At 42.1% G+C, this 12,217-nt stretch overlaps 1 protein-coding gene across 1 annotated transcript in view; it reads right to left on the bottom strand.

Moving 5' to 3' along the window:
- Positions 1-12,217, bottom strand: part of ADCY1 (adenylate cyclase 1) — a 536,332-nt gene that overhangs the window by 120,370 nt on the left and 403,745 nt on the right. The window contains exons 10-11 of the mRNA XM_040353333.1: positions 8,498-8,595; positions 2,096-2,180 (exon numbers count right to left, since the gene is read on the bottom strand). Of these exons, the coding sequence (XP_040209267.1) occupies positions 2,096-2,180; positions 8,498-8,595 (183 nt within the window). The remainder of the gene's footprint in view (positions 1-2,095; positions 2,181-8,497; positions 8,596-12,217) is intronic.

The following is a 12,217-nucleotide window of genomic DNA, read 5'->3' as shown; positions in this document are numbered from 1 at the left end:
ATCACCTGTACGTTGATCGAATGCCACTGCTTACTATTACGGTATATGTGCTCTGTGGCACGGGGGGGCCGTAGTGCCACATGTGTGCAATCAATGGCCCCCATGGTGCGTGGGAATCCGGCAATTCTGTAGAAATCCTGCATTGCCTTCTGCCGCAGATGCTCATGGGTGGGTTTGATGATGTGGTGGGACATGCGTGTGAGGATTGCGGGGACGACCTGGTGCACGTATCTGCTCATGGTGGATTGTGACATCCCAGACATGACTCCACTTGTACGTTGGAAAGATCCACTGGTGAGGAAATGGAGTGTTGCCAGTACCTTGACCAGTGGCTGCACTGCATGTGAGCGTTCTGTCTGGCTGGTGATTTCATCATGCAGGGCTGTGGCTAATTCCAGGATGGCATCAGGGCTGAATCTGAAGATGCGATACACCTCCGATTCCCCCATGCCAAAGACGTTCATGCGTGTTCGGTATATCCTCTCCTGTGCCCTCCTCCGTGCCTGTGGACGCAGTAGTGCTATGACCATGGCTGCCCCTGGCATGTTGGCATACAGATGTGTTGTCCTGCAAGTGTGGTTGCTCAGCTCTTCCGTAACGGTGCTGCTGCAGCTGCTCTCCAGCTGACCTGTGCACGTCTGTTGCCGGGTTGCATCTCCTTTATGGGGAATAACTTTGTGCCGGACGTACAACTTATGCGCGCCCCGCGTAGCATGCGCCGGGCGCACGCACATTCGTGAATCGCCTTATTTCCTTAATTTGCATATTTGAATGCCTAATCAATGGGAGAAGCAACATGCGTCCAGCCCATATTTGCACCCACGCTACGCCGGCGTGTGCAAGATACGTTGGCGTAGGGTGATCAGGTTTTAGGCGTATATTGGTTTGTGAGTCGGGCGCACGCATACGCCGGCGCACATTTGCACTTACGTCGGCGTAACGTGAGTTACGTCGGCGTAAGTGCTTTGTGAATCCGGGCCAAGTGTCTTTTGTGTAGATAAATACACCTATCTGCCTGCTTGCAGTATTCTGCTGTCATCTTGCGCCAGCCAATAAAGATACCTAAAGACTGACACTCTGGGAGAAGATGCTGTCGCTGGCAACTTTATTTAAGCAATATGCTGTGAGTACCCACTGCAAGTGGTTCTCAGATGGGGACTCACAGCGTGCTTATATGGTTCAATAAAGATTTTAACTTTGCCTGACATCATCGGTGTGTGGCGCTTCATTCTTTTACACTGACACACTGAGTGGCGAATGAGATCACACGGCTGGCAGCTTGGTTCACAGCTGAAGAGAATTCTGGAATTTGGAGTGGTTTGGTTGACTTTCATAAAGGTCCAAAACTTCCCTAATTAGGCTTTTGAAGCAACAGTTTAAATGTATAGCTTATCCAGGAGACATCTCTCTGTTTATTGTTAATAGTGTACCCATCCCTCTACAAACCCTCAAGTATGCAGCTTGCCATGCCTGGCATCCATGGTTTCCCACTTCTTTTTGCAATATCGGGTGCATGTGAGACATCTTACTGACTATAGGTTTTGTTCCTTGTGCTGATTTTCGTGTTTCTTATTTTGGCTGTCTTATAATTGTTTAAATGAAGACAAATATTTGTATGGATGGTCTACGACATTAAACAAACACATGACAAACAAATGATGATGAATAAAGTATGAATTCTGCTTTGACCATCATTAATCAATTTTGTAACTGCAAAAAGACACTGAATATCACTTTTAATATAAAAACAAAGACCTCACTATAAACTTTCCTCCTCTCCAGTACAGTGGCTAAACATAATTAGGTGTTCCCAGGACATATACAGTATGGCATATATATATATACTGCTGATGATAAAAGGTATTTAGCCGTTTATATTTACTAAAAGAATTGCATTTCCATGTTCTGTATACTGTGGGAGACCAGATATAGTGAATGCAGGGTCCTGGGTTTAGTAACACTTTAAGGAGGGGACAGTCTGTTGTCATATATATCTCCATATAAGGAACACAAAAGTAGGCATAGTACTTACAATACACATTTTACATTTTCTTTACAGTGTTTACATTTAGTCATAACATTTTTTTTTTTTTACCTGCACTCGTGTGACATGTAAGTACATAATGCACGCCACTAGGAAGCATATGCAGAACACCAGGAGGACAAGGACAATAGTGCTTCTGAAAAAAGAAACTGTATATTAAATTATCCACAGGCAATGCTTTAAAAGTCTTTACAGGTTAACAGTTTAGAGTTAAACAAGAGGTCTGGTGCTAAAATGATTGCTCTCACTCTGACATTTGCGTGATGCCTCACCTGTGTGGTGCGAACACCATTTACATAAGCATGTGGGATCTATGTATACATACTACATAGCATTTGCGTGTAAGCATAGGGGACACTTTTATTATATATTTATTTTATTAAAATGTATTTTTTACACTGTTTCTTTATTTTTATCCTTATGCCGCGTACACACGATCGGTCAATCCGATGAAAACGGTCTGATGGACCGTACACACGATCGTGTCAGAATGCGGTGACGTAAAACACAACGGCGTGCTGAAAAAAATGAAGTTCAATGCTTCCAAGCATGCGTCGACTTGATTCTGAGCATGCGTGGATTTTTAACCGATGGACGTACCTACAAACGATCGTTTTTTTTCTATCGGTTAGGTATCCATCAGTTAAATTTAAAACAAGATTGAATTTTTTTAACCGATGGATAAATAACCGATGGGGCCTACACACGATCGGTTTGGTCTGATGAAAACGGTCCATCAGACCGTTCTCATCGGTTTGACCGATCGTGTGTATGCGGCATTAGTGTTTTTGATTAGGCTTTATAGCTATCACAAGAGAAGCCCACTTTAAAATAATGGGGTCCCCAGATAGGATCCCTTGCTGGTTTGTTTGCAAACAGAAGATGGATGTGAATCTGTCATTTTGTGGTGGTAGCACTACCAATGCTGTATCCTGGCCTAGGCCAAGAAGGCCCAGGCCTAGGGCAGCACTTTGCAAGGGGGCAGCACAGAAAGTGTCCCCGTTGGCTTGTGCTACACTGTTGGTGTAACGCAAGCTGTTTCTAATTTTGACTGTCCTATCATCCTGGACCACAAACCTTCCTCACTGTGCTATATGTTTTCTGCTGTACCATTGGCATGGTTATATCTTCTTAGTCCTCTCCATAAAATTATCAGAAATGTGTGCTTGAAGTAGAACTATAGGCAACACTTTTTTTTTTTCATTTTGGATAGCGTAAGGGAGGGTTTTTTTTTTACCATCCCTGTCCCATTGCTGAGATTTTCCTTCACTTTCTGCCCCATAGCTAAACAGGAAGTGACAGGAAATCTATGCAAATTAAGGGAATCCACCCCCCCCCCCCGGGATTGAGAACTAGTGTCCCAACTCGAAAATGTCAGGGTCGGTTTTAAACAGAAAGGGGTGTGGTCTTGACAGGAAGGGGGTGGGTCATATTTAAATTAGGGGGTGCACGAGTTTAGTCAGGCCTAGGGCAGCACAAAACCTAAATACACCACTGAGCACTACAGCTGCAAAATGACTGACATCTGCTGTAAATAAACCAGCAGGAAATCCTGCGAGATATAATTGATCAAATAAGGCCATCAACATATCTGGTAGAGGACATCAGCCAGGATCCCTGACCTGATTTGTTTAGCACAGTGGCTTACTTGTTAGCACGTCTACCTCACAGCCCTAGGGTAATTGGTTTGAATCACAACCAGGGCACTACCAGCACAGAGTTTTCATTTGTCCCCTGTTTTCTCTGGTTACTTCTCTTTCCACCAACATGTAAAAATCATGCTGGCAGGTTTTTGGCTTCTATCTAAAAGTTATCCCGTGTGTATAAGCACACATAGGAGGTAGGAGCCTTAGATTATATGCACCTTGAGGGCAAGAACTAATGTGTATGTACAAATATGTGCTGCCTAAATTGTTGATGCTATATAATTACCTGTAATAAATAAATAAATACAATTATTTTTACAAATAGCAAGCAGCCAGGGATGTCATTTTGCAGCAGGAATGCAAAGGGTTGACATTGTTGGGTAGGGGATAATCATGGTGGTGTGAAAAAATCACTGGGCGGAAGGACAACATCCTCAGGCTGTGAGTCATTGAGATTGATGAGCATCTACATCACTAGAAGATGTGATTGACGTTGAGTTTGTATTGGGGGCATTGTTTATTTTGTTTAATAAAGGACATTTTTCACAGTGTAGGTGTTTTTATTTATTTTTTAAATTAACAAAAAAGGTAAATGCAAGAGGTTACTAAGCCCCCCATCCCTTTTGGGGGACATGATGTGGGGATGAGACCCTTGTCTTCTCAACATTGGGGACAAGGCGCCTTGCAAGGGGTGGGGGGCTTTGCTGTCTCCCCTTTACAAAGGTACCCTCCCTATATTGAAGGCTTAAGCCTCGTACACACGGCCGAGGAACTCGACGTGCCAAACACATCGAGTTCCTCGGCCAGTTCAGCCCTGAAGCCGCCGAGGAGCTCGGCGGGACGAGAGCTCCCATAGAACAACGAGGAAATAGAGAACATGTTCTCTATTTCCTCGCCGAGCTCCTCGTCGGCTTCCTCGGCCGAAAGTGTACACACGACCAGTTTCCTCGGCAGAATTCAGCCAGAAACTCGGTCGGAAGCTGAATTCTGCCGAGGAAACTGGTCGTGTGTACGGGGCCTTACGGCCTTGAATGGTTTAAGAGGGGGCTCATTTTCACTGACCCCCTCTTTCCTTGTCACCTAGGCTGTATGCCTGGATAAGGATCTTAATAATTTTTAGGGGGACCTCATGCCAGTTTTTTTAAAGGGATAGTAGCCATTTCTGTATAAAAATTTGTCAATGACATTATCCAGAATATCCTGCCAGTTTGTTTACAAATCACCACTAAATATCAGATCTCTGGCTGCTGTTTGTATACAAAAATATCACTTTTAACCCTTACTCTGTCAGGTCCGTACACCGTATGGACCTACAACACTGCCCCCAGGTGCCCAAGTCCGTACCAGACCCTGCTTGAGAGGTGCTTGAGAGGCGCTTTACAGGCGCTATTTTTGGATTGAGCTTCAGAGGCTACTGACAGGCGGTGAGGAAGCGATGCGATTCCTCCTCACGGCCAACTTTAGCCCAATTTTACCAACAAATGCACTGCAACCACATGATTGAGGGGAGTTTGCGACGCATCCCCTTGACATGAATGTGTAGTGTTCGGCGGAAGACATCGCTACATGATGGGTCAAGTCTGCCGAGAGCATTGTGGCATCAGCACCCTGTCCACTGCCTATTACAGCTTAAAGCAGAGCTCTACCCAAAAGGGAAAGCTCCACTTGTTTGCACCCTCCCCCACGCCACTGCCACATTTGGCACCTTTGGGGGGGGGAGAAGGTACCTGGTTTTGACAGGTACCCACTTCTGGGTAAGATCGCTGCGGCAATCTACAAAGCTCTTTTGCCCCTCCCCCTGCATACTTCTGAGACACACACAAGAATGCGGGATCATTCACAAAGCGCTGCGCGACTCACTCATGAGCAGAAGGAAAACGTCTGTGAACAGCTTCACTGCCTGGTTTCCCTTAGTCAAGATGCCAGCCCCCGCACCCAAAGCCGATTGAAGAATAAGCTTGGGTGCTGACATTGGATCCCTGGACAGGTAAGTGTCCTTCATTAAATATCAGCAGCTGCAGTATTTGTATAGCTACTGACTTTAAATTTTTGGGGGAAGACTGGAGCTCACCCCATTGAGTTTTTGCGTTTTGAAAATAGCGATCTGATAAACATGTATTGTGGGGCTAAAAAAAATCAGTAGCAAGGAAGGTTTGGGAGTGTCTTTTTCAAAATCTGAAAGCTATAAGTGAGAAATAAAAAAATCACAAATTTTAGAAACATTTTTGCGTACATTTGATTTCGCAATGATCGCCATTTCGCAAAAAGGTGCAATTTAAAATTTACAAATATTTGTTTTTATCTGCTAATAATGGTTTTAGTGTTTTTTAGCGACAATATTGTTTTGATAAACATTTACACAAATACAGCGGGGCCTTAAAAATCAGTAGCACCTTTTTTTTATTCTAGAGATCATATGCTTTCAGAAAATATATGTTTTTTTGGGGGGGGTGGGGGTGGGTTCTTTCAAAAATTGTGAAAGCTGTAAAGGAAAATGAAAACCTTCAGATTTTTAGAGAATTTTTTTCCGTACGTTTGATTTTCACCATTTTACAAAAAGGCGCAATGTAAAAATGTTACTTTTTTGTTATTTATTAACTCCATACAGGTTAAGCTTTTATATTTAGTAGGAATTTGGAAGGGATTTTGTAAAAGTAGCTGTGTTTTTATCTGCTAATAATGGTTTTAGTGTATGTTTTGTAAATATATTGGTTTGATAAACATTTGCGCAAATACTGCAGGGTCAAAAAAAATCAGTAGCACCTTATTTTTATTTGAGACGTCATATGCTTTCAGAAAATATATGGTTTTGGGGGTCTTTCACAAATTCTGAAAGCTGTAAGGGAAAAATAAAAACCTTCAGATTTGCGAAATTTGGATATTTACATGTTTGTGCCTGTTCGATTTTCAAAAAATGCGTAATTTGAAAGTTACAAATATTTGTTATTTATTACCTCAATACAGGTTAAGCTTTTTTATTTAGTATACATTTTGTAAAATTTGCTGTGTTTTTAGCTGCTAATAATGATTTTAGTGGATTTTTAGCAAACATATTGTTTTGATAAACATTTGCACACATATCGTGGGACCTTAAAAACCAGTAGCACCTTCATTTTACTCTACTGGTCATGTGCTTTCAGAAAATATATGGTTTTGGGGGTCTTTTACAAACTCTGAAAGCTACAAGTGAAAAACTAAAAAAGCAAAGGAAAAATTGCAAAACCGGTCTGGCCACCTGAGTGTACAAAATGGAGCACAGAATACATTGCACTACTCCCTAACTTCACATGCAGGTTTAAGGTATCCCCAAACTATGTTATTTAAAGGATTTATGTATTTTAATATTGCTGTTATAATATTAATAAGTATTTTAAAGGAACTGTATAGTGTTGTGGTACTAGTAAATATTTAGGGGCAGATCCACAGAGATCTGCACCCGCACAGCGTATCAGAGATTTTGCGCTGTAAGTTACGGCGGCGTAGTCTATCTCTGGCGGCGTAACGGCGCGTAATTCAAATTGGCGATTAGGGGGCGTGTTTCATTCAAATGAAGCGCGTCCCCGTGCCGAACGAACTGCGCATGCGCCGTCCCTAAATTTCCTGCCGTGCATTGCGCTAAATGACGTCGCAAGGACGTAATTTTTTTTAACATAGACGTGAATTACGTCCATCCCGATTCACGGATGACTTACGCAAACGAAAAAAAATTCAAATTTAACGCGGGAACGACGGCCATACTTAACATAGCAGGTTTAACTATACGCGCCAAAATACCAGCTTTAACTATACGCCGGAAAAAGCCGACTAGAGACGACGGAAAAAAATGCACTGGCCGCTCATACGTTCGTGGATCGTCGCAAATAGCTAATTTGCATACCCGACGCGGAAAACGACTTGAACGCCACCCAGCGGACGCCGAAGAATTGCATCTCAGATCCGAAGGCGTACACCTGTCGGATCTAACCCAGATGCCGTCGTATCTTGTTTTGAGGATTCAAAACAGAGATACGACGCAGGTAATTTGAAAGTACAATGGCGTACTCTCTCTGTGGATCTGCCCCATAGTTTCATTATTATGACCAAGATGAAAAGTTTTGTGTATGCGTATATTGTCATTTTACACACACATACACTGTAATGCCCTGTACACATGATCGGAATTTCCGACGGGATAAAATCCGATGGGATTTTCCGTCGGAATTCCGTTTAAGCTGTCTTGCATACACACTGTCAGACGAACTTCAGACCGTCCAAAACGCAGTGATGTAAAACACTACGACGACCCGAGAAAAATTAAGTTCAATGCTTCCAAGCATGCGTCGATTCTGAGCATGCATGTTTTTTTCCCCGTCGGAGTTCCACACAAACGATCGGAATTTATGCTAGGATTTTTTTGTCATCGGAAAAAAATAAAACATGTTCTATTTCTAAACTCCGATGGGAAAAAATTCAGATGGGGCTCACACACGGTCGGAATATCCGATGAAACAGTTTCCGTCTGACTTTTTTCATCGGAAATTCCGATCGTGTGTACAAGGCATTAATAAACTGTTTGGAGATATGAAACTATGTTTTAAACATGTATATATTCTTTTTGCTAAATAAACGAAAAAAGACTGAACATTTAGAAAAAAAAATATTACAATTGAAATAAATGTATGCTTAGCATGTATTCCCACTCACATCAGTCTTTGTGTCAGAATAGATTTAAAAGCTAACCTCCAAACTTTGATAGCCATTAAAAAATTATAATTTTTTTGCGAAGGTGTGAGAAATTGTTATATTTTAAATAGCAGTGAGTACTTACTGTGGGATTATTAAAAGGTAGACAAGGCCAAATAAGGCAGCTAAAATTAATGAAAGTACCACTGCGCTGGTAAAATATTCATCATGAAGCTGGTGATACTGTAGGAGGATAGAAAAGAAAAATGTATTAACCACGAAACTCACAAAATCTGCTACAGCATAAGGAAAAAGGTACTGAAAAAATGTAAAAACAAATATCCTTATCTTACCACTTTAGGATTTCAGCAAAGATTGTTGCTGTATTTCTTGGTCATTTGGAAAAACAGTTATAATCTTTACATTTAAAATAAATTATTGCTGGGTTTGATAATCTTACCAGTAATATGGGACTTTTACAGACAGATAAAAGGTAAAGCAATGAGAGTTAGGTTGTGCTAAAATCTCTGTGGGTTATTGGGAGGAATTCCATATTTTAACCAATAACCCTTATGGGGCAAAACCTGGTTCTATACACTAGATACATTGATGACATCCTCATAATCTGGACTGGTTCTGACTTTAGACTGTTTATTGCACACTGCCATATTAATCTCTAATGTGTTGGTCTCACACATCAGGTGGGCAACTCTTATTTAGTATTTTTGGATTTGGAATTAGGGTACAACAATGACTTGAATATTTTATCAAACACCCATCTTAAACCGACAGCAGGTAATTCCTACCTACATGAACAGAGAGGCCACCACCCTAGATCGATCTGTAATGTCCCTTTTGGGCAATGTTGTACACCTAGATGCATATGCACAAAACTTGAAGATTACGACGAGTAGAGTCAAGTGCAAATTAAAAAATTCTTAGAGAAGGTTTATGAGAATTTCGTTATAGAGGAGGCTTATCTCAAATATAAGGTCCAGTATAAGTTTGGTATCCCTGAAAATCCTTTACAGGGATCTCTAACAGAAACTCTTACATTTATGTACTTGATTCAATCATAGGACTTTTGATAGTCAATGTGTATTCATAAAATATTGAAATATTCTTAAACAAGATGTTTTGCATGACAAGCTCAGGGTGATTTTCTGAGATCTAAGGAGCATTATCGCCCCTAGTGGGGTTAAGATCCAAATTAGAACTATGCAAATTTGTCAATGGGGCTCATTCCTGGACCAAACGGGCAGCTATAAGTGTGATGTGTGAAATTGAGGAGGCTGCGATTACATGTGCCATTGCAAGAAGCAAGTGAGCCATAGTATCAAGCAGCTTATTCACTGCACTACTCAGTTTGACATTTATGGCCTTCTCTGCCCTTGCAGTTTGTCGGCCAGACCTCACATACTATTAGTGTCAGGTTTGGAAAACACAAGAGCAACATTCTAAAGGGAATTGGCAACCACCCAGTACCCCACCATTTCTCTGGGAAACATTGTAAGGATAAAACAGAATTTGAAAATAAATAAACATCGTAAGGATACCTCAGGGCATAGACTGTATAGGGTTACCGTATATACTCGAGTATAAGCCAAGTTTTTCAGCCCTTTTTTTGGGCTGAGTGTTCCGCCTATCACGGAACAGCACAAGGAGGAGTGTGAGTTTTTAAAACCGCACGGCCGCCGTCTGAATATGTCACAGACTCGGGTACACAGATCAGATTCTGCAATGGGCACGGTGAGGTCAGGCTGCAAAGGTAACGGGACCTGCCGGGGGAACCAACTGGATCCTGCCATGGTCGAGTTGAAGAGCTGCAATGGGCACAGTGAGGTCAGGCTGCAAATGGACACAGTGAATCTGAAAATGGGCATTGTTGACCCTCTTTTCCGATTACAGTAGCTGCTGCATTCTCACCCTTATACTCGAGTCAATACGTTTTGCCAGTTTTTTGTAGTAAAATTAGGTGCCTCGGCTTATACTCGGGTCGGCTTATACTCGAGTATATACAGTATTTATTTTTTACTGCAGTCTGTAAGGCATTGCACCCACGATCAGCAGATGCCTGGAACCTGCAGACACTCAGTAAGCTGTCTGCCTGTACCTCGTACAGGCAGACAGTTATTAAATGGCAGGAAAAAATCAATGCACTACAACGATGCTCACCATTGCCGTTGCAATTCATTGAGAACATTGGCTGACGCAATGGATAATAGTACTTGAAGGCATTCATTCACAGAAAACTGATATTAAATTATATTTTTATATAAACAATTTCATTGTTGGCATTTGCCAGATCCAGGGATCAAACCTGTGATCAGCTTGAGATGTCAGTGTTGCTTGTCTGTTGTACTAAACTAGCATTCAGACTGAGCTATTGTGATACCTCTCCCTTCTTCTGAGTACTGGTGCTTACAAGTCCACCCCTTCATCCAGAACCATGTGGTAGTGGGAGGGGCTGCTTTCCTCTCTGGAGAGCTTTTACTTGCTCCATGTGCTTCCAGCATGTGTTCTAAAGGCTCAGGTGGCTGTCCTGATGCAAATGTACTGTTAAAGGTATATTGTCATCCTCTTGACCTATATGAAGCCAGACATGGCTAAGCTAAGCATGATGACTATTATCAGATGCTTTTACTGTCACTACTATATTATCATTACCATCACCACAGTATTTTTTGAACTGTGAGGCAGACTAAACCCACAACAACAGTAGAATCATTCTGTATATGCAGTAAAGCATGCTTGTTAAATGCTTTACTGTGGAACCTAAGGGGTTAATCCTCCACATTGTGTAAAAGGGTTGTTTGATCCTGTCTTCTCTGATCCACCTTTTCTTCCACTGTCCCCAATCCATATGCTGATAATACAGAGTTTTGGGGGCACTCTGCACATGCTCAGTTTTGTGCATATTGCTACAGCGTTTTTTTTTCCTTGGGATGGTGCATGTGATCAGCACAGGGCCAATCAGCACTGTCCAGACAGAAGGTCGGGGGTCCTACAGCCTCATAGGACAGTCAGAGGAGAATAGAAAATGTAATCTCCTCCTACCAGCTTTAACTAGACAGAGATAGAAGTCACAAGACTGCTAGAACTGCTGATGAGAAAAGGTATTTAGCCGTTTAGCAGTTTATATGTACTAAATATGTACTAAAATAATTGTATTTTCATGTTCTATGTACTGTGGGGGACCAGATATAGTGAATGAACGGTCCTGGAGTAAGTAACACTTTAAAGGTACCTATGAAGTCATTTATTCAGTAATTTATTTAGTATGGCCATGTTTATGGGGCCATTTTGCTGGGTGTTCAGCCGCTACTCTGAAATATGACTTACATAGTGAGAGCATACATATCTTTTGGTGTTTGATAAGGAATTATATGCTCTCATTGATATCTGTACAAGTCTGCTTTGTGAATTTCCTGCTCTATTTTGCACCAGCATTAGGATCTTAATTTGTTGACTGATTTTAATTTGACTACTATTCATTTTTATTTTTAAACTACAAACTAGCTAGCCTAGCTCGGAGGAAGGGCGTGTGCCCCTGAAACGCGTCAGTCAGCTTCAGGGGCGGACTGACCATTGAGGCACTCGGGCACTGCCCGAGGGCCCCATGCCACTAGGGGGCCCCATCAGGGTTGCCAGGCTCAGTAAAACCAGGGACAGTATGTAAAAATCTGTGTTTTTTTACAGCTGTCCCTGATATGTACAAAACCGACATGCTTTTGATGTGAAAATCACAAGATTTTAGCTGTCCCGCCTCTGCACTACCTCGTGGCATGGTGGCTATCTGTAAGCCCGGGGGCCCCATAATCTTCTATTGCCCGGGGGCCCCATGAGTTGTCAGTCCGCACCTGGT

The sequence above is a fragment of the Rana temporaria genome, chromosome 5, assembly GCF_905171775.1.
Source record: "Rana temporaria chromosome 5, aRanTem1.1, whole genome shotgun sequence".
NCBI classification, from domain to species: Eukaryota; Metazoa; Chordata; class Amphibia; order Anura; family Ranidae; genus Rana; species Rana temporaria.
This window is presented reverse-complemented; position numbering and strand designations above follow the sequence as displayed.